Below are 27066 nucleotides of genomic sequence, written 5' to 3'. Positions count from 1 at the left end.
CTTACTGACTATACTGTGTGCACATGCCCTGACCTATATAGTCTCACGCCAGAGAGCCACTACTGCACAAAGCTTGACCTCATGTGTAATATGGATCACAGAAATATACCTGGATACACAGGGTGAAACCACTAGCTCTATAGTATCCAACAGAAAAAGCACCACATCCTACGTAAACTTTTCCAGCTATGGAGAGCTATCACACCCTTTGAAGCAAGAATAATCAGCCTTCGGAGCGTTCTGCCAATACACCAATTTTCAGTCTTTCTAATTTCATCTTCCAAGTTGCTGGAGTGTTTTGTTTGCCACTTTTATTCAAGGTGTTTAAGAGTATTCTCACACCTCAGCATCAACCCAGGTAGTAAAAACTGAATTATACTTCAATGGATAACTGTTTTGAAACATTGCAAACTGCATGGGTGATAAAACCAATACTAGAAGTATATTTACAGTTCCTGTAAGAGCCTGCATATTTATTATTAAAGATATTTCTTGATATGCACTTTATTTATTATGAATCAAACATGTTCAGTATGCAAGTAAGAAAATGGTGCAGCCAACGTGCAACTCAGAGCAACAGAATTCTCAGCTCAGATCATGTATACAAACAGGTTTTAATTAAAATGCTGCACAGAAATGGAAAAAAAACCCAGAAGGAACCATGTCCTGTACTTCATGCTTCAGAGTTTGTTCCAAAATACAGTACCACTTAAAGCAACAGTTGCTTGCTTATCTGTAATTACATTAACAGAAATTTAAATCAATGTCTTAACCAATATGCAACTTGATATCCACATCAAGAATATTCTACTACTGTTGAAACTGCGATACAGCGTGCAGCTAAAAATTTCCAAAACCAGAAGCTGTAGTGGGCCTGCTGAAGCCCGGAGTTACTTGCTTCAGTGGATGTTAACTAAGCCGACCACTTTCACACCTGAAGGGATGACAGTTCTGTTAAAGGAACACACTGTTCAAAAATGTCCACTGGGCATCCAGTGTAAGTCAAAATTAAACTTAGTAGAGAACTTTGAAGCTGTTATCCTTCTGTTCCAAAAGGATAAGCTACATGCAATTTAAAGATCTCTGTGCAGCGACAACACCAGCAAATTACCTGGCAGCAACAGAAATACTATCTTTAACACCATTTTCTTAAACAAAATGTTAAATTAAACAGAGGATATATACAAGTCAGAACTGCATGCCAATCCTAACAAATATTTTAAATACACTGCTGAAATTGTTACCAACTTTCAGAGAATTTTTTGAGACACTTTAAAACTTGAACTTTTACTTTCCTCTAAAAATCACACACTCTGTGTACGAGACCTTGTACTACTCCTACTGTTGCCAGCAATCTGGAGCTTTGAGGTGGATAGATTAAATCAGTTTGCCCCAGCAAATCCAGCTGAAGCAGCTTGCAAGCGTATCACCCCGTTTCACCGGGAGAGGTTCCCACCACTGTGAGAGCTCTGACAGGAGGGAACGCTCCTGCGCCTCTACGGCTCCTGCTCAAGGTCTGAAGCTGAAACTGCCACCACAGGCGAGCTCCCAGCAAGGCACTGCAAATGGGAGCTGTAGCATCTGAATGCGGGCACATCTCCCTTCCTGCTAGATCTGCAGGCAGCAGCAGCCTCAACACCTGTGGCGATCTACTCGGTGAATCCAAGTCACAGCCCTTCCAGGCAGTTCAAAACAGCTCCACCTTCCTGCCTCCTAATAATGTGTAATGCCAGCTTAAGATTATTTTCCACTACTAAGTCTTTTAAAGGTATTGATCATACTTTACTTACTATATTTTGTATCAACACATATATAAAAAATGTATGTGAATACATACATATATATGTATCATTCATACATACACACACAAAATATATATATTTAAGTATGTAAAAAGATGCAGAGCATATTTTCTCCATCACAGACAAATCTTTAAAGAGGACTGAATATTAGGAAAACTTTTGTGTCTCAAAATAAAGTAAAAAATAGGTGTTCTCATTACATACAGACAGAATTCCTTAACTGCATTTCCTCTTTTACACATAAAAGGTATACTTTTAGATAAGACAGTCTCTTCAGGAGGAGAAAAAGAAGTTGCTTTTCATATTCAAGATATCTTTCCTAAAATCGCTCCAGAAGAAAGTCTCCCAAGCCACGCAGAAGAAGTATGTGTCTGTAGTGATGAATTTGAAAGTAACAAAAATGAGTGCAGAAGTAAAAATCTACTGGAATTTATTCCACTTTTAAGGAAACAACTACAATTCCAAAATGTCCTCTACAGAAGAAACTGGAGTTTACGAAAGTGCAGTCTGTGTCATAAGTGTCCTCTTTAGATATAGATATTATTGTGAGTTTCATTGGTTGTCAGTAACTTCTTCAAAATCTTTGTGCTTTCAGATGCATCCTAGGAAAAGGAAAAGATGATGAGCATTAGCTACATTGGTGGTAACAAAACAAAACAAAAAAGCCTCACTGTCCTCTATTCCAATTTTTATTACTCCAAATACCAGTTTTATTAAAATGTTAACTGTGAGCAAAATTCAGGTCTTCCGAATGAAGGTATCCAGAGACCCGCTAAAAGCTCCAAAGGAATCTGCAGTTCAGCCATAGAATGAGATTTGTTAATTTGCATTCCTCCTCGCTTGTATATGAGAGGAAGAGCCTGCATATTTGCTGTTGTTTTCCTTCAGAGTTTAAACATTTACGTACCAGTCTGTTAGACTTATTTAGCAGACCAGTACAAGCTGTAATGAAAACTAACTTGCAATTCCCACATTTACCGCTGAAATAAATACTTCACTACACATTTAAATTTAAATCTAAGTTCAATTGGCAAAACCGAGGAGTGCTTTGAACCAACTATACTTCAATTAAAAACATTTCGGAAAGAAGCAAAACATTCACTTTGGTAGCTATAATGCCATGACTTCACAGCTGCTTGATTAGTGCAAAACTGTTAAGAATCATCTTTAGAAATTCAGACATTTAATTCCAGAAAGAAGCTATAGGTCAAAATAAATTTCTTAAGAAGCTTTCACGTATGGCACAAGACAGGTAGATACAGAGCTAGATCAGAGCCATCTTGCATATGAATGTAGAACGTAAAAAAAAAAAAAAATATATACTTAAAGGTTTCAACATGAGACACCTTCAAAGGAAACTGCAGCTTAAACAATCACAAGAAATCACTCCCTGATATACTAGTACCACAAGAGCCTGAAAAGTCAAAATGAAGTTTTGAGGGAAGCTGTAGATTCATTATTTCTACGCAACTTATAAACAGATGTTACAGCAGGTACTATACCAGAAATCACTGTCCTCTGTCATTAAAGTCTGTATTTTTCTGCCTTTTCAGGTGGAATCCTCATAGGGGCACATCAACAGCAGAATGCAAGAGACGAAAGACAGACAAAAATAGATCAAACCTCCCATTAATTTTTAAATATGAAATTTTACCTTGACTAAACTCTTCAGGATTTTACAAGAAAGCAGAGGCTTGAATGCTTCAATTGTAACCGTGTCCAGTTTGATGACATCAGTGTAACACTGATACAGCACTGCAGGAATCTGCCATACTTGACAATAACTCAAAACTAAATACAAGTCAAAAGAAAATGTGTGTTACATTCAGCAGAGAAGGAATCTCAGTTCTGTGTATAAAATCACAGTTGTTCTGGCCAGAACTTCAAAAGCACAGAATTTTATAAATTAACTACTCAGGATCCTGACTGCTATACCAGCCATCCCTCATTCCCCAGGTACACAAGAAAATAAACCACCAAAAATTAGTAAAATGCAGTTGGTACTTCTTCCTGGCAAATACCTTATCTGGAAACTGTGTATTATTGGTAAACAAAAATATGAGCAAAGTGCGAACAAGATAAACTTTTTCTAGAAAAATCATCCACTTTCAGCCCCGGCCAGACAAGTTTTTCCTCATGATGCTACCACTAAATTGGTACTCATAATGAAAAGCCTGGGGTTTTTATTACATTACATAATAAAACTGCATCTAACTTTTACATGAGGTCAATCAGTAGCACTGTGAAACCTACTTTACCTGTAATATGCAGAAAGGACTTTATAAGCCTCAGTTTGGATGCTCAGATGAAAATAACTCTTAATAAAACATCCTTAGTTCATAAGTAAAATGCCCAAAAAACTCAATATACAATACGCTTTGTGAGGCTATACTGAAGAATTTGCTAGTACTTATGTCCCACACATAAGGGGTAAAAGGATTTGTGGGTGGTTTTGAAATTTGTCCCTATTTTACAAGGCAACATGTAAGATGTCAAACTGTTAGGAATTAATTTTCAAAAAGCTAACTTGTTAGCCAGGTCACACAACTAAGTAAAAATTCTAATTGCAATGGGATGCTCTTCAAAGTGAATTCTGTGTTGCCACCAGCAGCCTTGTAAATAATTGGAATTGCAAAATACCAGCAGCAGGAAGATCTCGCACAATGTTAGGTTGTTCCAGCAGTGGGCAGCAGACCTGCTCTTTGAATTCTTTTGTCTTCAAGGCTTTCAGAAATGGAGATGCAAGTGTTAAAGTGGATTCCTGAGTTTTATAATCAGCTACAGGACACGTTGAAAGAATGGTTACTTGCAAGCCTTCCTTTCGCATACAGCCAAAAACCTGAAATAAAAATGTTAAAACAGAAGCAAAATTTATCTTCTCACAATAACAGCATAAAACCACAAAGATTCATTTCCATTTCAGTGCAGATGGCAAATGGCAGTTTAATTCAGGTTTGCAGGACTAACTAAAATTTGAATTACAACATTCAGGTAGAAATTTCACATGCATTGCTCTTGGGATGGAGACAAAAAACCCAAATGAACAGCTAACATATTTACCAAGTCTATTGATTTTCTTGAGAGGCTTTAGGTTTTCAGCACTTTCTATTCACCTGCAAATATATTAAGACTTACTATTTTTACTAATGGTGATTATAGAAAGAAAAAGGACTCCAAATAAAACCAGGCTGCTTATGACAGGAAGGCAGCTTGCTAAGCTGCAAGACATCTGAAATTGAAATCATGCTCCCCAGATGTTCTACAGTACTTAAAAAGAGTCTTCATTTTAAATACTCAGATTTTACTTAATTATATTCAAGTTGAATTGAGAGAGAGAACCTTAATTTTTCCACAGTATTCCTCAAATTCAAAGAAGAGGGTTTCAAAAACATTGTACAAAGACATACTTTTGGATCCATCGCATGCCGTCACAAAACACCAACATGCTGCACAGTGTTCCATTGTTTTTAAAGAACATATGTCAATATGAGCAGAAGCATGATAAACCTGCACCTTCCCTTTACACTGTCCTCTTCAGATTTGTGATCAATAAGGAAATAGGGAATCTGGTAAACATTGCAGAAACGCACCTGTTTCTGTATATAGTACCAAACACAGAAGGGAAGCTGACTGTTCCCTCACATCAGTGTGTTACCACCATAATATAAAACTGATATAACTTTTCAGAAGCACCCATATTTTCAGTTTACTTTGCGGGAAACACTGGCTGGTATGCATTACTGCAAAACTTTACTCTGTATGTTCTCATTTTGTCAGTGACCACTTACTCAGAAAACACATACAGAAGTAAAAATCTGACTCATGGAGACTGTGAAGATGCTCGGTAAATCAGAATTTATGAAGCATACAGAACAGGTCTGTAACTCACACTAAAAGCAAAAGATTACCAGCACAACGTTTCTGCTGTACATTTAAAAATACCAATAACCATGAAGTCTAAAAATACTCAAGAACACTGACTTGGTAAAACTGTACACTCCTACTGTTCATGAACACCCACATTTGAAATAACACATATGCGCAAACAGCTGAAAAAACACAAATGGGGAAGACAGCAAACCCACAATCATCTTTCTTTTGTAATCCCAGTTTAAATGAAGTGCAAGAATGCATGGAATACAGCAAAACCAAAGTGTTTTAGGTCTTAGGGTTTCTAAACTTCCAAGTGAACCATTACCCCCCACCAAAGTGAATTAAACTCTTCAGCAAGCCAAGGAACCACAAAAGGCTAGTTTTCCACAAAATTGGGTCTGAAAACCCTGCATCATCCAGTGAAGTTACTCCGGTTTTCCATCCTCTTTGCCTTCCCATAATCTCTCCCCTCACACCGAGATGCTCGTATGGTTCTCCCTCACAACCATGTAATCCTTCTCATGTGCTGGCTGGGCCAGCTGGCAGGCTAGGCTGAGCAGGTATCACTCAGCTCAGGCTGAGGACTTGCTCTCAGTGGACACACACCACTTTTTCTCTCACTCTTTGTATCTCTAGCCACAGCCTTACACAACTTCAGTGTAACATAACAGCTTTACAATCCCTGCTTGTTCATCAGATCAGCAGAGATTTAAAGGAAGGTAGGTTAGCAGACAGACAGCAAGGCAAAATAAGCCATACTTCCTTGAGGCTAAGCAGTGACCCAAATCCATAAAGAAAATCAACAGCCAGAACATTCCCCCCCGGCTTTATCTTATTAAAATCAACATGATGATATTTGGAGGGATCTGAATGACCCAGCAGCGTTTGTGCACCTGAGTGATGCTGGGGTAAGGCACTTAGCAGCCTAAGTCTATGAACAAATGGGACAGATACTGCTTTGGAAGCACCTTCCTTTAGAGTTCCTCCTTGTGAAAGGAACAGAACACACCCATTAGTAAAGACACCATCCATCATGAGTTTCACAACAGGTTTGTCTGGTGATCCTTCAGCAGCCGTACAAATGCAGTTATGTCATTATTTTTTAAGGAAGGATTCTCCCAGAGCTGAAATGCAGCCATAGAATATAGATGCATAGAAATCTATTCTATTTCTAGATGCATAGAATCTATGCAATAGATGCACAGAAAATGCAGCCATAGAAAATAAGCCATAGAAAATTTAAGCCAAACAGGAAAAAGTTTTGGAAAGTAGTTAAGGGCAACAAAATTGAAACTGTCCAAAAGACGTAACTGCACAAAGTTGGTAAGTTACAGCAGTTACAACTGGCAGCATCTAGAAAGGAATTTCACAGAATCTGCAGATAGTAAATTTGTTCATTTGTTGAATATTTAAGAAAAGAAATATTTAAGAAAAGAGAGCCACAGGGAAAACAGTTATTTACAACGCTGTCATGTTTAGAATATCAGAGAGGAAGAGGCCCTTACAGTAAGTTGGAGATCCCCACCCCTAAGATTTCATTGCTCAATTTGTTGTCTTGCCAATTTTACCTTTTCGAGCCACTGGAACTGTTGATCCTCAGCAACGTAGCAGCTACACTGGCACAACAAAACCTTAAAAAAAAAAAGTTGCGTAAGCAAGTGGTTTAAAGAGCACAACAGTAGCTCATAATCACGTGTAAAGATGGTGTGACCGCAGCCAACAACTTGTTCAGTTTTCTTGGGCTTCTTCAACTCTATTTCAACAAGAATTTTTCATTCACAACTGACGTGAAGCAATCAGGCTGTCATACATCATCTTCGTACTGAACTCACGTGCCAGAACTTCAAATAGTTTTAGTGAGCATAACGACCCTTCATATTTTTGATGAGATAAATCCAGAATACTGCAGCCTTTATGCTTTGTTTGCCCTGGGAAGGATAGGGGGTGGATGAAGGTTGCTCTCTTTTTCAGAAAGCTGGAACTCACTTACTGTCGGATCTGATATTAATCGGTAGAACAAACAGAAAGAATCTGTCGGGAGGACATTTGTTGTGTTAGATGTTCGACACCACTCATTCCACAGCTTCACAACTCCAACTACTTCCCAACATACAGAATCCAGAATAAAAGACGACAGGAAAGCTGCAAAAAACAATAAATACCGTTAATTTATAAAGTATAATATCTCTGTTCTACAAATAAATACCCGAACTGAGTTAGATTATTTCTTTGCAATCTCAAGTTAAGAAAAATGTAATAACTTATTTTTATCGACACACATTTATTGACCAAATCCAGCAAAGATCAAGAATGTGAAGAATAACCTCACCATATCAAGACTTAAAGAGCAGTTCTACACATAGACATCCCTAACATCAAAAACATGTATTCTTAGGAATTGTATCACTACGGTCAACTTTGATTCCTTTAGTATATGCTAAGGATGTAAGTATGAAGTCTCTAATACTTCTTGACATACCAGATATAGCAGATTTCCCCCTCCCCCCAAAAAATTTAAAAAAAAAAACCAAAACACTGAATCAGCAAGGCAGAACTATGAGACTGGCTCTAGGAAGCAGAGACAAGAGCATGCATGACTCAGTGGCAAAAAGAGATCCTAAATCAAGTGTTCATAAATCAAATTCCTGTCAAAAGTTACTGTTAAATAGAAGACGGATCTAAAATATCTATAACTATTTTTCAAAGAAAAATCTGAACAAAGAAAAAACAAGTTAGCAAAGTTAACTTAGATATCATCTAAATATCATCTAGATGTGACCTAAACATAAGAAAGACTTAAAACTTCTTTATATCCACAGGGAAACAGCTATTAAAAAACTCAAGACGTTGGTAAGTGTGTGTGGGAAGGCGAGAGGGTATTTCATGACTCTAGGCCTAATGAGTAAGTAACCTACTCAAAAGAGGGCATTTTGAACAAGCGGGGAATTAGAATGTGAAAAAGGGACTGACTGATCAAGACAAAAAGTAGAAAAAAAAAAAAATCACTGTTCATTAGAAATTAGAGAATTTACAGCTTATTGACCCATAATTTCACGTCTTTGACAGATCCCTATTTCAAAACACTAGACTGCACTGAGCAGCTTGCTACTATTAGAAGGAAACTTTTGCCAATTAACAAACAATCTAGGAGAGTCTACCAAACAAAATTCAGATAAAGGAAAAGGGGGGTTGTCCCAACTAAAACCCGAAACCAAAACATACTTTGCTTCTGCCCTTCAACTGAAAATATATCACTTTACCATGATCTGATAGGCGGAATAAGCAGCTGTAACAAAAACTGTGTTTTACATGTACAGACTAACTTTGGCTTTCTCTGGACAGCTCAGCTGCCTCAGGGTTAAAACTCTGCTCCCTAAATGAAGAGCTGGACACCCTTAAGGACCATTCCTACAGCAGAGACCAACGTTAAAATAGACTATGGCAAAGGGAGTGTCCTGGCACACTTACACTTTCTTCCACCCTCCTACCTTCTCAAATTTAGCCAACAGCAAAAGAACAACAACATTTTAGAGTCTCAGACGGTTTGTTTTTGCAGTTTGCTCCACTCACCTGCAGCGTTATGTCCTATCGCTACTATAAATTTAGAGCACACAAACGGCTCGTCAGCAGACCTTTCTGTAGACGCGCCCGACTTCAAAGTCCAGAGGACGTCGATCTCCCTGGAAAAAGAGGCGGAGGGAAATGGAACAGCGCTCCCCCTACCCGGCCCAGACCCGGGCCCGGGCCCAGACCCAGACCCAGACCCAGGCCGCCCCTGGACGTCCGTCGCGGGGGACGCGGCGGAGGCCGCACCACAGCAGCGAGGAGAGCGGCCCGGGTGCCCCGTGGGGCCACGCCCGCCCCCCCTGGGCCGCTACCTTTTCTTCTCCAGCTCCCTGCGGATCTCCCGGTCCTCGGGCGTCTCCTCGCCGGCCTCCTCCGCCGACTCCTCATCGTCCACGCCGGCGCGGGACGGCGCCACTACCACCTCCCCGAAGAAGGTCGCCATCGCCGCCACCCCGCCGCTCACCCCCGCCGAGCAGCGCGCCTGCGCGCCAAGACACTCTGGTTCGCCGGCACCACCGACTTCCGCTCCGCCTGGCGACGCTCTGGCCTCGCAGACCATAGAGCGGGCCGCCGGAGACTCCCCCGTTGGCTGCGACCGCGGCCGGGCTGTCCGAAACGGCCGCTTCTACCGCCGGGCCCCCGAAGAAGGCCGGCCGGCGGCGGGGCGGCCTGCTGAGCCCCCACTCCCTGCTGCAGCCCCCGTCCCGCTGCACGACTTCTCCCGGCCTCGTACCGCCTACCCGCACCCGGCTTCACAGCAGGCCTCGTCCCTCCGGCGCAGCCTGCGACGCCGCCGTGCCAGCCACCGGCGGCGGCGGCAGGAGGTTCCGCTTTACGGGGCAGCGGCGAGGGGGAGAGGCGGCGGTGAAGTCTCGGAAGAAGAGCGGGACGAAGGCGGGGACCCCCAGCAGGGAGGGCACAGCCGCCGCTCGCCCCCCGCTGGGTGGCTAGGCGGCGGAGGGCCCCGGAGCTTTTCTACCTCACTTAAAATGGCGCCGCCCAGAGGAGAGCCCCGGCCGGCCCCCGTTGCAGGAGGGGCCGGGGGATGCCACAGCGCACGTGTGGCATACACGGACAGAAACCAAATACAGCATAGTTATACATACCAGACGTGTGCAAATAAGAGTACAGTGACATTGCAGTTTGATGTATAGCTTTACTTTGGTCCACTTCTACACGTACATCATAAAAGTCTTTCGTATTAAAGCATTTGTTTCTCCTACACTTCTGTCCTGCACTTCTAGTATTTTCCTCTGTTCATGCTGCCCGTTAGCTTATTTGCTATCCCAGATTCAGGTCCTGCTTTAAAACAAACAAAAACACTCCCCAAAAAACCCAGCTTACAAATGCAGTGCATTAAGCAATTTTAAATAAAGATACTACTTTTACAGGTCTACTGTATCACTTTACCTCCCTGAGTACAGCTAGACCAAATAAAGAATGCTGACTGATTAAAACTAGCAGTAAGGTGAAAGAACTGCTTTCTGCAAGGTTTAACAGAGCCAGTTCTGTTAAGACTAAGCATGCTCATTTAAATAAATTAAAGAAAAAAAATAAAATTCAAACTCTTAGAGGGTGAAGAAGTCCCTTTCCAGTTTAATCATTTCTCCTCCTACTGGCTCTTTGGAACCTGTCTGTATGTATAAAATTAGGAAATACAAAACAGCATTTGCTTTGCTTAGAAAATAAAGTGTTACGGTCCCTAGGCCAGTAATTCCCTCTGGGATAGATAAACACAGAGGCCAGAACCTTCTCCCAGCTTTCAGGGATCACCATGAACATGTAGTGCGTGAGTGCGGCATGACAGGGAATGCAGCATCTGAAAAGGGGCGAGGAAGAGAACCATCTTCTTAAATCTAAGCCTGAGTTAGAAATACAAACCTACCAGCCCAATTTTAGCTGTTTCAACTTCAGATTAACAAAAACTCTGACGTTCACTGAAGAGCTATTATACCAGTATTTATTCCTAAACTGGAGGTTATAGTCCATAGAACACTGATCATGAGCAGCTGCTGAACAATGCATTCAGTTTCTGGATAATATAAAAATACCAGTTGACTTACTCTGTTTTAACAAAGTTGCCCCTAAAAGGTAAGACACACAAAGCCACCTTGAAGTTTCATCACTAAACACAACTGTGTTCATATTTTAGAAACCAACTTAAAGAATTCAGATAAACATGTATCTTGAATTTACAAAATTCTACTGTATCATATTAAGGACTACGTTCTAAATAAAATTCCTGGGGCAAGAAGAATATAAACTAGGTTATTTTAGGACTTCATATAGAAGTTGGGGGGGGCGCATTTCTCTATACTGAGAGAACATTCCACACACCAAAACAATGTGACGGTAAATACACCTTTTGGCACAATGTCAGTGACGTTGTTGGAGAAGTGGTTCTCACTAACTGCTGGTAAGCAGCATGTGGGACTCCCTTTTCCATCACTTCCATTTGTACAAGCAGTTCTGGCATTAATGACTGTGATTATGCAGCTACACTAACTCCCCCCCCCCCCCCAAAAAAAACCCCTTCCAGATGCTACTACCAGTCCAATCTGCTGGAAAACTAATTCACAAACTTGCTATTTCAGTTAAAATGAGCTGGGTTAGGATAAATCTAATATTCTAACATATCTCCTATTGAATGATGAGATCAGGAATCACTAAGTCTTACCAAGTGTGAGAGGGAACCAGCAGAGCAGAGGGAGGAAGCCCACAGTGGAGAGTGGGAAAGGAGCAGAGATCACCAAGCGCCTGGTGTTGGACTGAAGGCAGCGATCGTGGGGCTTCCGCCAGCACAGCTCCAGGGAAAAGCACGGTCAGAGTTTAGAGGCGCTATGCATTCTCGTAGCTGATACATGGCCAACCAAGAATTTACACATTTTTCCTGGAGAAATTTTCTCCTATCTTCTACGCAAGAACTATTTCTTGTCAACAACAGCCACCTCAAACATTTCGAAAACAGGAGATGTACTGCAATAATCAGAAACTGATAAGGTTTAATCAATGAGAAGTCTAACATTAAAGCACTGAAAAATTTAAATATGGAAGAACAACAGAAATGTAGCAAAAAGGTCTGGAATGTAAGAATCCTGCACCTCAAGCTTTTCACGCATAAAGAAAACAGAACAAGTGTTTTGTTTGTTTTTCTATTTTATAAAGAAAACACACAAAAACCCTTACGCCCAAGAGTTCACCTGCATTTCATATTCTTAAGTTTACAGTATAGAAGTCACATTAATGATAGTACTACCTGTCAGCATAAACCCTCTCTTCACCAGCACCAATATGCCTTTTTAATTGGCAAATACACTTTTTCACTGGTAACTGGTTCTAGTTGCATGTTATCAATAATGGAAGTACAGAACATTTAACATCTGTACTAATACAAGTTGTAATGTTATTAGCCTAGCGACCGTTCATTACTCTTTTGATGCAATGCTAGCATCCGCCAGATTTTTATAGTGTATATTATTATTTATAAGCCTGTTACTATTGTATATGATTTCATACAGCATTAGAGATGTTTGAAATCTGTTCTTGAATGTTGTATGACCTAGGTAGTATTCCATTGCAGCACCCATAACAATAATACTCAACATACTGCTATTAACCTGTTGCGCAGTGTTTTAACATTTTTTTAACTCTTGTTATATGTAATAAAATACCAGTAAAGACAAAAAATTGCCCCTATAATGAGGCACATTTTGGCATCTGTGCTAAATGCTGCTACATGGGCAGGCAAGTGCAAGTCAAAATATGAAAAGGAGAAAGTCATCATCTAATCACATTCATAACTTTTTCATAGAAAAATATAAATATATTCCCTGAAATGTAGGACAAAGAAGAGCCAGCATCCATCATGAGTTCTAGTGCTATTACCATAAAAAAAAAAAAAAAGTGGGCTGGCTTTTCCTGTTAAGGTTACGTTTCGCAATCTACATCATCTAAACCTCTGTCATCGTCGTCGTCGTCGCAATCGTCGTATCGCACAGTCCGCCTACCACCGTTCCGAGTTCTTATCTTAGAACGCCGATTAGCTCTTCTATATTTGGTGTAATCCAAATCTTCAGAGTCATTTTCTTGGTTAGGTTTCCAACGTTTCCTTCGCTGGGGTCTTCTGGAAGGCTTAGGTGAGTTGGAATTAGTAATTTCTTTTCTAATGATTTCTGATTTCCTTTTCCTCTTTCTTGTTTCTGGGGCATCACTACAGATACTGTTATCAGTTCCAGAGTCTGAATCAGAAGAACAATTGAAACTGGCTTTTGAACTTCCTGCAGCCCCAGGTGCTTCCACATTCTCCGATACTGAGCTTTTTTCATCTTTCTTCCCCCCTGTTTCAGCTTCTGCGGTTTCTTTGAAGTTATCCAATAATTTTGATCTTTTGAAAGAAGCTCTAGATTTTTTATTTGATACTTCTCTGATATTTTTAGTTTCGTGTTTAGCCAAGTCAGAATCTACCTCCTCTTCAGAGTTGCTCGTACGATGGTTGTGGGCTGAAGTTGACTGACTAGAACTTCCCCAGTTTCTCCCATTTGCCATCTTGTGGTTTGTGGAATTCTCCTCTGAAGAGTCGTATTCAAGATTTTTAAGAGCTGCAGCACAGACTGTTTTGTGTGCCTGCTTGTGGTTATCATCATTCTGCTTTTGAGTCACTTTTATCTCTGCCTCAGATTCTGTTTTTTCATTCTCAGACTCACTAATGTATTTTCTTTTAGGAGCAGATGATTCAGGGCAGGAAAGTTTTTTTCTGCCAGAAAGCTGTTCTTTCTCATTTTCAGACTTTAAGCAAGCATCTATCTCCGAGTTGCTGATCAGTTTTTTCCTGGATGCTGCAGACACGTTGCCATGAAGCTGCCTTCTGTTCTTTTTTACTGTGTAAACACTTTCTGAGCTTGATAATTCTTCCTTTGTATCGCTCATTATCTTAATCTTATTAGCTGCCAAAGTGGCACATCTGCGTGGATTTTTCTTCTCAGTCACATTAGACAGCTTTATGTGTTTCTTGTAGTTTATGATACATGTCCTGCTCCTGAGCACTTTTGCACTTTGTCCAGTCTCCTCAGAGGCTGATTCTACAAAATAAAAGATTTGAAAGGTCTTTTTAATAACTTACATTCCTGAAATAATTAGTTTATTAAGCACAAACACAACCACCTTTAATAAAATACACAAAAGTTTTGTTTTGTTTTTATTTCAACTGTTACGTGCAATTTACCTTACGCCTTTACTAAAAATAGTCAGCCAGTCCCAGGCATACTTTTAACTCTCAGGATTACTCTTTTGCTTTGAGATAATGAAAGGGTTTGAAAGTAACATTCTTTAGCAGCACTGTAGTAATTGGCTTAGAAATTACAAATTACTTAACTTAGCAAACAAATGCTTTCATATTACTAATACTTCTATTGTTAAGAAGCTATCATTTTCTTACTAGAATAAACTTTCAAAACGCATTATTACACATTTTAGACCTTTTTATTCTAAAAAAGGGATTATAATATTTTATGTAGACACGAGCCCTGGATGGATTTCACAACTTTAGCATTATTTCACATACCCAGAGAACATTTAAACCATTCAGTTCCTTAGTGACTTAAACAGTAAGATTGCTTCTAACAGCGAATCTTCCATTCAGTATATTTATTTTTAATATAGCACTTACTTCTTCTGTTGCGTTTTAAAACAAATATTCAATCTGTAAATAACGTGAACGATGCTATGAAGATCAATGTTTTAAACTTTTACCTTCTAAAACAGAATTAGTCATAGGTATCAATAAAAATTAAAAGAAGTTCTTGAAGTAAATTTATTTGCATAGACTTGATAAAAAAACAACAAAATTTTGCTATTTTAGCAGAAATGTGTTTTGCAAAGTTAGTTTTCCCTAGATTGTTGTCCATCTCATATTTCTTTGTAGCTGTTACTGATTTTATGAGTGAAATGGATAAACATGTGCTCCATTAAAGCCCCTACATTATATTAGCCTATTATCTCCTGATAACAGTCAATTTTGTTCTAGCTTAAACTCATTATTTTTGATGATTCTCTACCTGTACTCAGCAAACAGAGGGAAAAATCACGGCAGCTGCTGTATACTTGCAGAGCGCTAGGCAACTAAATATTTTTTCAAGCAGAAGTTTAGGGAAACAAGAGGAGTTTATGGGGGGCATGCTCCCTCATCTTCCTTTACAGAGGGATGAAACAAGCTTGTCTTGCTAACTTTGTTTCAATCTGGTCAGCTTAACCAGAAGTGTTAACCCTGGAAATCATTTGTACTCTCTTGTTCCCCAATTCCTCACCTGTGAGATAAGGACAGGGCAACATTTTCCCTAAATTCTGACAAGAATAAATGCAATGAAGATGTATTATAGAAAGTAAAAAAGTTATGGGACACAAATTCAAATGTCTGGCTAGAGTACCAATATTAAAAATCTCTTCAGATACCAAATCTGGTCATTATTTCAATGTAAATCCTTTTATCTACTACTCAAGTATATTCCTATTTTGACATTTCCAAAGGATAATTAATTTACTGTCTTTTCTAATAGTACCCAGAAATTATACATGAACACTACTACTGTTACTATTTGTACTGTGTGATTTTATGGCCAAAACATAACACATTTCTGCTGAATACTGCATAATGCTGTATAAAAGGTGAACTAATTCACAGATTAAAAGAGCTAAAGCTTAAATTATACACTGTCCTCCAATACTATCAAGTAGACACGTACACAACATACGGCTGCTGCTCATAGCTGTTATGAGGTAAGCCTGAACAGGCAGGAGCAAAGAACTTTAACATAGTAAATAACACTAGAAACATGAAAATACTGTAAGTAAATGTAACAATACATCGTAACATACTAGTAGTGGCAAACAACAGCACACAAGTTACTGGTACAAAGAGGCATTTTGACCAGTTAGTAAGTGTGGAAATGTATAACCCAACCCTAGGATTAAGATTCCCCTACACCTGCTTTGAGCTACACTCGCATTCTAGAAGGACAGTTTGGTAAGGTGGAAAAGACTTCCCAGCCTTAATACTGAGTCCTAACTTAATCCCCTTTGGCCATCTGAAGAAATAAATGTTTAAAACTTAAAGACACCACCTGGGACTATTCCAAGAAAGGCAGCTAAAAAAAAAAAGAAAAAAGAATGCACACAATGATTTTAGCCAGTTTTTCACACAGATAGGTGCTTACGTGTTTATAGATGCATGTTTTGAGAAAAAAAGCCTTTATCATAATAAACAGATTATGTGTATTTTCAAAGTTTCAGCAGGTAATTCATAAAATGGAATGCACGACTAAAGGATAAAGGAGTCCAGCCTTTCTGCAACACACTACCAGAATATTAAATCTATACATTGTATACAAAATCTTAAATTGGGAGCAAATTTGTATAAAGCTCATCTTAATTTTTAATTAAAGCTTTAATTAAAGCTTAATGAAACTACACAACGACCATCCTGGATTAACTGCTGCAAAGGTACAAACAGATTGCACAGGCGGGAAGAGAGAGGATTAAACGAACTCCACTACCCACAAAAACTGGGAGAGCGTTTAAAAGAAAGGCAGCAAGATACGAAGGCCCTGTCCATCAAGTTTACCATTGTGACAAGCTGTCCTGGAGTTCATGCCATCAAACTCTAAACCTGGAAGTCCAGGCTGCAATACTGGGTAGAAATATCCAGCCATACCTCCAGTCAGCTAATCTGCAGGGTGTACTACAGTCCACAAAGTATTTCCCAACCGCTATTGACCAGCTACACAATTTATGTGAAAACTTTGCTTTAGGGTTGGGTTTTTTTATATATATACACAAAACCATGCTATATATTATATATCTATAATATATATTATATAAAAATATAATATACATTACAGTACTATAAATACTATGTTTTACATAGTAAAATGTACTATATTTTATATGTAGTGTATATATATTATATATATTAAAAAAATAACCAAAGCAAAGTTTCCACATAAATTGCTTAGCTGGTTAATTGCACAGTGTGTATATATATAGTTTATAGAGAGAACATATATTTGAAAATAGGCATTATATAAATACATATGTGCCTATATGTATTTAAATAAAGCATGCATATACTCCAGCAGTACCTAACAATAACTTTTAGAAGTACAAAGTTTAGCTTCCTATTTACAGTTAACTATCAGCCTCTTTAGAAAAGAGCAATACATGCATCAGTCTGGCAAACCACAGTAAACTAGGCTGTGCTAATAGCACATCTGTTGTTGCATCTATTGACTGTTGAGGAGAAAAATGAGCTAGAAAGGGCATCTGCTAATTTAAAAATAATTATGTGACTACCTGTGGTAATATCCCAAATTAGATTAAAGATTAGATAAACTGAAATGGAAAATAAATACTGTGTTTTACAGTAAACATTGTCCAAAGCTAGCTGTCAGTTCATATAGAGGACAACTAATGTCTCAACAAAACAACAGGGGGAATAACTCACAACGTAAAGAAAACTAAATGCCCAAAAGTTACTTGCCTATAAAGAACACTGTATAGGACAATGATATATTCCCCTTTCACATAAAAGAAGTCTCAAACTTGGCCCTATGTCTTTAACCATCCTGGTTCTGTACATACTGGAAACATAACATTAAGTTTTTTACTAAGTTAACAGTATACTGAGCCATCTTGGCAGATGACTGTGCAATGAGACCCAAACGATGCAAGTATTCACTACTGTGTTTTATTCTTACCGACTTTTGAAGAGCATATTTCATGGCCTTGTAGAAATTTAGTGATACCCGCTCTTGCCCCATGCTTACCTTAAGGATTTCCTTTAGATGGGGTCTCTTCATTTGATTTAAGAGTTTTAAAAGGGCATCAGCTTAAAAATTTTGGTAAAACAAAAACCTGATGTTCTGCTGTGCGCGCACCTCAACAGTTGGGTGGTTATACAGGGCTGGGGATGTTAAAACATTTTGTACGAAGTAGGACTGTTCCATACTAAATGAGCCCCCCTTAAAGCAAAAAGGTGGATATTAAAGTAAAAAAATATACTGTTTATTTTCTTACTGATTCTCATTAAAATCTTTGGTAATGTTATTATGATGATCAAGCAAATGCAGCCCTTGGCAACTAACTGATAATACATATCGATACTTGCTAATGTTTGGCACCAACTGCACATGGAGAACAATGCTGAATTTGCTTTTATGATTGGCAGTTTTACCTAGTGGATGAACATTGATTACTAAAGAAGCTATGGCCAAAGTAAAAGGATGAGAATTAATCAAAAAAATAATAATAATCCAAAAAGTTTAAGAGACAAAATGTGAGTAAGAGGAGTTTTGCTCCAAGTTAGAGCTGGAAGACAAACTAACACTTCACACCCATGGGCATAAGAGGTACAATACAGCAGATGCTACAGTTTAACCAGAGTGTTAAAGAATTGGAAAGAAGAGAAACCGGATTTTCACCAGGCTTTAAAACACTACAATACAAACAGTTGAAACATCCACATTACATTCAAAGGACAAACTAAAGAGACCAGAAGCTCAGTGTTGGCTACCCAGTGTGACAGCTTCTACATATTTCACGGGAAATGTTTACACAAAAAGTGTAAGGAAAGTTTTTAAAATTCACCAGTCTTGTTTTCCCCTTAAAATGAGGTGTTAGACAAGCTTGATAAGGGAAATGTTACCAATTGCCTACTCCAAAAGCTACAAATTCCCACTAGATGAAGTATTTGTACAAATACCTTCCCTTTTTGCCATATTAAAAGTTTCTTCAAATCTTCTCAAAGTAAAGGTACAAGTCTTCAAAAAAAACCCCCAAAAGTTTTCTATTTGACTCAGGACTTTTGACATATGAAGCACATTCAAGTAAGATTTTCAATTCTATAAAACTGTTAAAAGATTCCCCTCCCCCCATTTTCTTAAGTTTTAGAAAGTGACTATGGCAACATAGTTCTGACAAATCTAGAGTTCAATAGCCATTACAGAACTCAGCAGCTCTTTATTGCTGCTCCTCAGGTCCATCTGGCATCCTTTCACATTGCTAATGTTAAAATATTAAGAAATGTTTTCAGTATTTTTAGCAGCTATAAATACTGAGATCTTTTTAGTACAAAAGAATTAAGTATTCCTTGTGGAAAACTGTCAAGACAGATTCATCTTAAGAGACAATAATTTTCTTCTCAAGATTCTTAAACTGCTGCATTAAAAGTGTGTATCAAAGCCACTACCTGAGAGGGCAAAAAATGTGAAACAATCAAACTTACAAGGCTGTTAAAAATTTACTCAGTCTGGAAGAAAAAAAATATATGCTGTTAAAAATAATCCTTTCCCCCACATTTTTTGGCAAGGCAGCATTCAGTTGACACTGAACACTGGAAAGGAAGCAGCTTGGACACAGAAAGATTTTACTCTTTTATAATGCAGTACTGAAGATGGCTCTTTCTTTTCTCAAATCACCAAATTAAGTGATGTAGGAAGTAACTGAAAACACTGACAGGAATTTTTTGCTCGAAAACATGACAGTCGTCAACTCTGATCAAATATTATGTGAACCAGAAAAGTTTAATTCTGTTTTGTCTGCTTGGTATGGAAAACAACGAACCAATCCCCTTGAGCTTGAGTACCTTTTTTTCTTTAATTCCCTTAAAGCCTTTTGATAACTATTTGCGGGGCACTAAATTCCTGTAAACCCAGGTGTAAAGGCTAAACAATGCAGACTGCTTTGTTTGAGGGAGGCGGGCAAGGAGGACCACTGGGAAAGATTAGTCTTTGCACCACAATAACAAAACAAAAGCCATATAATGAAGTCTTGAAAATAAAAAGAAATGCTACATAAAAGTGCGTGCAACAGTTCACACAATACAATCCTGTACATTGAACATATTAATCTTCCTTTTTAGGATAACTGCAAGTCATGAGAGCTCTCAAAGCCTGAAAAATTTGCTTTACTCACTGTAAAGCATACTGAATACTTGCACTTGAAGTTAGATAGATATAGAAAAAGCTAATGATCCAAATCCATCTATTGCCACTTATGGGTATTCTCTCAAGTCAAGCCTTTTAAGAGTGATTAAGATCTTTCACAAATTTGGGGGGGAGGGGAACAAAACCCCCAACCACAGTTAAAATTCCTAAGGAGTTTTTAGAGGTTCGTAATCTGGTCTCTGTGATTCAGTGACAGGTTTGGAAGGATTAGACCAAACACCAACCTCTGAACAGCCTTTCAAATTCTAAGTCAGGACCAATACCCTAACAATATGAACACACATGATGTATAGAACCTGTTTTAATAAATCTTAGCATCATTCTGAGAAGCTTAAAAAAAAAAAACCAACAAAAATGAATCTTCAAATCATAACGTGTCAGCCAGCACACACAAGCATTTGAGTGACAAAGTTACGGAAAAAAACAAAAAGCAAAGAACTAAACTTTTTGAAACAAGTAGAATGGTAAATCTTGCTTCTGCAGCCATCTGGAATTTCTGCCGTTCAGTTGGCTGTTGTTAACTGCTTTACAGAGATCTTCTCATGTAATGTCTTATCAGTATGATAACGTAGTTAGAACAGTGACATGATGCTTCAACTAGATACAACATTGCTTAGACACCCATGAACCCATGAAACTAAAGCAAGCAACAGGAGGATCACCACTGTGTCAGTAACAGCACACCCCCTGACCCCAACCCCTGTATGTTAAATCTGGGAAAAGCTAGACATGCATCAGAACACTACCAATGCAGCATCAAAGTGCCTCTCTGTCTTAAGGACACTACACATCACTGACAGAATAAAATCCAAAAGTCCAATCAAGTTACAGGTTCCAGTGTACACCATGGAAGTAAGAATAATTAAAACACCTTTCAATCAAATTCACTTTGAAAGACTATAAATAAAAATAAAGTTACTGCAACTGAAAATAATGGTTGTAAGTCTGCTTTAGCACAGAAAATTTCAACAGAAAATTAAGATAATCTAAAGTAAGAACTATTACTTTACCCACAAACTCAAGGTAACAGGACTACAAACCCAGAGGGTTTTCGTAACTGCAATTCTCAAAACAAGGAGCATGCCAAAGAGAATGTACCGCTCCTTTTGAGATTTTCTGCTACCTTGAGCTGCATACCCTAGAACTTGTTCACAGCACCCTTTAGAACATTGCTTAGTTTTGTGCCAACAACCTGAAAGCCAGCGTTTCTCAAATTTAACTGTCACAACACACACGCACAGCAATGCTACTTCAAAATAGGTATTTTAGCATTAGTTACTATATACTGCTACATAGATAAGCAAGTTAAATATGGAAAGAACAATCATGATTTAATGACCAGTTTTCCATAGAGAAATGTATCACCTGAATTGCATAAGAACGGCCAGCGTTCCGTCTGAATTCTAAATACTACAGAACTACACCAAACTGTAATAGTTTTCTCTCAGTGCTGTGTTTGGTAACCTCCCAGTTCCAAACCTGTCTAGACTTCTAGACACTGTTGTCATCAGCATCAAACCTTACAGTTCTCCTTCCCCCATTTAGTGTTATTTTAGAACAACAAGGAACACTATTACACTTGGTATAGTCCAAATCCTCCTAATCATTATCCAGTCATTAATCTTACGTTGTCTCCTTCATCTAGTCAGTATCCAGAGTTAGACGCATTAACTTTAAAAATTTTACCTTTTCTAATGATTTTTGTTTTTCCTTTTCTCTTCCTCTTTTTTGTTTTTGAAGAAGTTTCACAGTAATTACTGTTATTGGAATCTGTCTCGGATTCTGTATCAGAAGAGTGATTGAAATTGGCACCAGGTCCAGATTTTGAACTCTCTGCAATTCTAGTTGGCACCAAGCTCTCAGAGACAAAACTTCTCCCATCCTCTCTGTCTTCTGTTTCAGATTCTGCTGTGTCCTCTAAATCACTCAAGACTTTTGCTTTTTTTAAAGGAGCAGCAAGCTGCAGACCAGTTGCTTTTCTGCCATTCCATCTATCCGATTCAGAATCCACTTCATCCTCAGAGTTGCTCACTGCAGGCTTATTAGGTGCAGATGTTGACTGGTCAGAAACTTTTTGACTGCTCCTATCCTCTGAATTATGGCTTTTGGAGTCCTCCTCTGAAAAGTCTAGGGTGGGACTTCTCATTTTGGGAGATACAGAATGGACTATCCCACGTAACTGTTTATGACCATTGCTTTGCCAGTTTTTCTGCTTCATCTGTGTGTCTGTCTCAGAATCCGAAGTTCCATTTTCAGATTCACTAACAAATCTTCTTCGTGAAGCAGATGAACCAGGTTGAGAAAGAATTTTCCTCTTGGTAAGCTGATCTTCTATTTCTTTTTCACTTTCAGACTTTAAGCCTACATCATCCTCAGATCCCTCCAGTAACATTCGCCTGGCTGCAGCTGAGGCATTTCGGTGAGGCAGTTTTCTGTTCTTGCATCCAATGCCAATACTTTCTGAGCTTGAAACCTCTTCCTCCACATCACTCATTAGCCTTAACTTATTAGCAGCCACAGCAGCACTTCTGCGTGGAGTTTTTCTATGTCTACCAGTACTATTACTGAGCGACTCAGATGTCACCACTGAAGTATTTTCAGAGTCACTTCCATATAACTTTTTCCTGACAGTTTTTCTTGTATTCCCGTTCTCCTGAAGAAGTGTTCCTGTAAAGGAGAGGAGAGGTTAATATCTTAAATATAAAAATAGCAGCTTCTTAAGTCTTGTCAAATCTGGAACAGGTTCAACCCACAGACATGACAATGAAATATACTCCTAGTAATAGTTATGTGCTTTTGTCGTCTGCCAAGAGAAATTATTTAGCTATGTCATAAATTTCGGATTCATTCTAGTTTTGTGAAAATTAGAACTTCTTTACGAATTATTGCTTTTACTTTCATTAAGATATAAAATGTTGCAAGACATGCCCTCTCACTAGGCTCTTGGTTTCTGTCCTCCTCCCCTCAGTACTGAAAAAAAATCTTTTTAACAGTTGAGGGTAGTATTTTGACAGCTTCAGAACTACCACCAATCAAAAAGTTAGTATCTTACATATACAACAATTTAAAAAATACTAATTGCATTTAATTATGTATATACACACTTATGTCATTTGCCATTCACAAGAAAACTACTCAAATCTTACCTGTTTGTTTTCTCTGAGCAGCTCGATTTCTAGTTATCCTACGATTGCTGTTCTTTCTTCTACAAACTCCATTGTGTAGGGGAGGTGACACAAGAGCCACAGAGCTTTCTTTGCTGTCTTCTGAGCTACTTGTGGAGGATGAAGATGAAGAGGAAGTAGATGAAGAAACCAGAGAACCTTCTATTTCACTTTCTGTTAAAAAAACCCAAAAATTGTCAATTAGAATTCTAAACATAGTTAGCTTCCAGTTAAGAGCTACATTTTGCTGATCCAGGAAATCTTCAAAATTTCCTCATGATACTATCTTACAATACACTATCATGCCTTAATGTCTTACATGTATGAAATTGATAGCTCTACAAAATATACCACTCCATATTTATGCAGTGTTCAGTGACAGGAAGCTTCTTTAATCTGTATTTAGATTTCAAGCAAAATAACACAGCTGTTTCCAAATAACAGAATTGAGAAAAGCATGTTAAAAAACAACACAAAACATATTCTGACAGTTCTCTTTTACCAGGACTTGCATTCTTGTTCTTTGAAAGAAGCTGAATTTTTGTCAAGGTGAGGTGTCGGGGAAGAAGGAGAAGACAGGAAGGTTTTTATGTCTCGGGGAAGTTCTGTCATTTGCTAATCCTGGATGTAACATATACGGGTGTATAACAGGTATTTTATATAGTAGCATTTATCAAATACACTACATTTTCCTCTCAAATAAAAGACATCCATTCACTACAACCACTTTCCTAGAACAGCTGCTTGAAATGAAGAAATTCGGTTACTCTATTTGGTAAGACTTAAGAGCATCAAGTAACCATGTAGTTAGCAAGTCAGCTTGTTCTTACCAATCTTACTCAATTCAGCTTTGTTGTGAATCCCCATATAAAAGCTGCAAAAAAAAAAAAAAACCCATCCACTTGACTGCAAAATGGATATACAACCAAGACAGCTCTGCCTCTAAGAAGCAAACTATCCTATTGATAGATTTCCGCTTAGGTGCAAGCTTTTTCATTAAGAAAAGTTGAGTAAATTTACTGCATTCTATGGGATTTTAAAGCAGAAGTTTCTACGTTTAGTACACAGACCTTTTTATAACATTCAATAATGTAGTGTCCAAAATTCATTAAAATACACAAAATTCTATATTACACAAAACCCAAACTGCATAGAAATCTTGTCTAAAAAAATTACACATTAAAAATGCAAACCTCATTTAACAATTTGGAATGCAATTGCAAATTATGGCAATTATAAAGGAAAGGAAACATTAGTGGACAATTCACAGATAAGACCAAGATGAAAATCCTCATCTGAAACAGATTCCATTTCTGACCTGATGATAACGCAGAACGATTTGTTAGTGTTGTGGATCTAGCTTTTCCATTCCTTTCAAAGGATGCCAGGCATGCAGAATCAGAGGATTCACCAGAGGAACTATGGTTGTAATTGCTAGCATTCGTTTTATGGCTTGCAACACAGGTGGCTCTGCTTGAGGTAGGTTGAGTAAAAGAATCTTCCTGCTCAGATTCAATTTTTGCCTGAGACTTTAATGGTTTCTGCTTCAAATTTCTAGTGAAAGGGGAAAGAAGTAAAAGCAACACAGGTTTTAAAACTATGAGAAATAATGGCAATTATGTATTTTAACAACATTTGTCTCTGAAAGCTTAACTAACCGTATGCCATATTATTTTAGATTTATGGAAGGGTAGTTAGATTTGTGAGCTAACATGGTGTGGGACAATTTTAACTTTGACAAGGATAAGCATTAAGTACTTTCATTAAAACAATAGGCTACACTCCTAGTAAAGTTATACAAGAGGAGACATTCTTTCTCTGCTCTGAGAAACAAAGAAGTTAATACTGAATGCCTTCTAGACAGCAGTGTCCTCTTATTGTTTACCAGGAAATTGCAACAGCAGCCTCAATTTCTGTTGAATTCCCAGTCTCTTGTTAATTGCACATAAGCCTCAAACTAAGTGCTATGCATACTAACATTATTCCACAATAAACCAAGTTCCAAAGACACAAAGAAAGTGTATCTTTAGAGAAAGTTTACTGTCTAAAATAAGATGCGTGTTTGTGGAGAAACTCACTGATTTGATTCTTCCTTACTACACATGCTAGAGTGCTACACACAGTCCTGATAAGTCACTTATTTTCACATTTAGAACTACTATTTTGTCAGTTGCTTCCTTACAGTCACAGGTTTTCAGATATTCACCTAGGCGTGCAAGATGCATATGCTCTTTTTGCTATACAAACACTCTCCCAAACAGTCCCAAACCTCAGTCCTGCTGAGCACTACTGACTTTTAAACAAGTCACATACAATTCTTCAGATACAAGCAGAAGTATCGTTTCAAAGGAAAATTTCTGCCTATACTGATGTGTATTTCTTTATTTCTCTGGGAAGAAATGAGAACTCAAGGAATACTCCCAGTAACGCTTAAAACTCATTGCCAGATATGCTTGTAGCATAATCCAACACATATGCATAATGGAATTTAAAAATATAAAGTAATCCACCGAAATTTTAAGGGAAGAAAGCCAAACATGGCAAAGAAATGTGTTCTTAGATTCCTCCCCCCCCCCCCCTTTAAAACTCTTGTTCCTATCCTTTCACTGCCAGAGAAGAAAGGCTGGACAGTAGCAGAGAGGTATAACCTCAGTTTCAACAATTTACCACGTTTAGCTTTTGTATTTTGTCTCACTTCATCCCATATGCAAATTAAGAATACATGAGTTAATCATGTCAACCAGCAGTTGTGTCAAAAGCTTGTTTTCCTTCAAAACAGAAAAGGCATATCTAGCTACCAACAGAATGCTACAGTAAGTGAAAATTTCTATAAATTCCATAGGACTGACTTTCTTTTGTATGGGATAAAACACGTAATATATGCAGCTTTGTAATCTTTGTAATATATACAGCAAGTAAATCTTTGTTTCATTCCTCATTTTTTCAGTCAGATTAAATATTGATTTCCTGACTGAAATATTTTAAAAAACCAAAAGCAAAACACCCAACCTTTTCTACTCTTCAGTCCCTTTGCTGTTTCACAACCAGTTTTATACTACAAAAAACCCCGCTTTTTTTGGCATGTCTTTCCTACTGCAAGAGAAGTAATTATAAAGAGTCTCACTGGAGTTAGCTAACCATTTAATAAACCAATTGTTCTCTTCTTCATAGACTAAATATGACAGTCAATATGAATATTAGTCAGCTGTGATATATCTCTACATCTTCATAATTTGGTTACCTGAGCATTTTGGTAGGATGCTGCACTGAGCTTTGATTATGAAATCTTCTAGTATACCTCTGGTTTCTTCGTAGTTTTTCATTCTGTTTCTGACCATTTCTGAAATCTGAAACAATTCTTCTTATTTTCTCTTCAAATAGTGCTGACAATCTCAAGGTCATACTATAAATCTAGGTAAGGAAGTGGCTTATATTAAAAACAGAACGTTTCATCCAAGAAAAACATTTCTAAAATTAAAAACTGTACAGAAAAGAAATAGAAAAAGCACAGCACACAATCCTATGTAACACTAGATAAACAAGAAATGAACATATTAAATATTTTCGTCATATTTTCCCCCACTATCTATCCAACCAGCAGCTTTATCAAAAGTACTGATAAACAAACTAATACCAAAATAATACCTCATTTCATTAAGACAAGCA

General features: G+C 38.1%; 2 protein-coding genes across 5 annotated transcripts in view; both read right to left on the bottom strand.

Annotated features, from left to right (window-relative positions):
- Positions 1 to 451: 451 nt before the first annotated feature.
- Positions 452 to 9777, bottom strand: PSMG1 (proteasome assembly chaperone 1). Of its 4 annotated transcripts, none has more exons than XM_050913634.1 (7): positions 9554 to 9777; positions 9246 to 9355; positions 7666 to 7817; positions 7244 to 7306; positions 4443 to 4641; positions 3457 to 3593; positions 452 to 2404 (listed from the first exon to the last, which is right to left on the bottom strand). In XM_050913634.1, exons 1-7 carry the CDS (start codon positions 9682 to 9684, stop codon positions 2330 to 2332), a joined length of 867 nt encoding a protein of 288 aa, XP_050769591.1. In that variant the 5' UTR covers positions 9685 to 9777; the 3' UTR covers positions 452 to 2329. The 4 variants fall into 4 exon arrangements, with proteins under 4 accessions (XP_050769591.1, XP_050769599.1, XP_050769607.1 ...); XM_050913642.1 differs by having other exon boundaries at positions 7244 to 7291; XM_050913650.1 differs by lacking the exon at positions 7244 to 7306.
- Positions 9778 to 12248: 2471 nt separating this feature from the next.
- The window catches only part of BRWD1 (bromodomain and WD repeat domain containing 1), a 62698-nt gene continuing 47880 nt past the window's right edge, over positions 12249 to 27066 (bottom strand). Inside the window, exons 37-41 of the mRNA XM_050890830.1 lie at positions 26642 to 26811; positions 24719 to 24954; positions 23383 to 23574; positions 21923 to 22903; positions 12249 to 14320 (exon numbers count right to left, since the gene is read on the bottom strand). Of these exons, the coding sequence (XP_050746787.1) occupies positions 13170 to 14320; positions 21923 to 22903; positions 23383 to 23574; positions 24719 to 24954; positions 26642 to 26811 (2730 nt within the window). The 3' untranslated portion in view covers positions 12249 to 13169. The remainder of the gene's footprint in view (positions 14321 to 21922; positions 22904 to 23382; positions 23575 to 24718; positions 24955 to 26641; positions 26812 to 27066) is intronic.

Source organism: Gymnogyps californianus, chromosome 1 (assembly GCF_018139145.2).
Source record: "Gymnogyps californianus isolate 813 chromosome 1, ASM1813914v2, whole genome shotgun sequence".
Classification (NCBI taxonomy): domain Eukaryota; kingdom Metazoa; phylum Chordata; class Aves; order Accipitriformes; family Cathartidae; genus Gymnogyps; species Gymnogyps californianus.
Note: the sequence above shows the minus strand (reverse complement) of the source record. Positions and strands in the feature narration are given on the sequence as shown.

Bases quoted from the DNA above. Each gene is read 5' to 3' on its own strand.
- PSMG1 (XM_050913634.1), bottom strand. From the start codon at position 9,684: ATGGCGACCTTCTTCGGGGAGGTGGTAGTGGCGCCGTCCCGCGCCGGC. The intron at 7,818-9,245 runs GTGAGTGGAGCA...TGTTTTTTGCAG, and splicing joins GATAGGACATAACGCTGCAG to CTTTCCTGTCGTCTTTTATT. The intron at 3,594-4,442 runs GTATTTTGCAAT...ACTTGTATTTAG, and splicing joins GCGAGATCTTCCTGCTGCTG to TTTTGAGTTATTGTCAAGTA.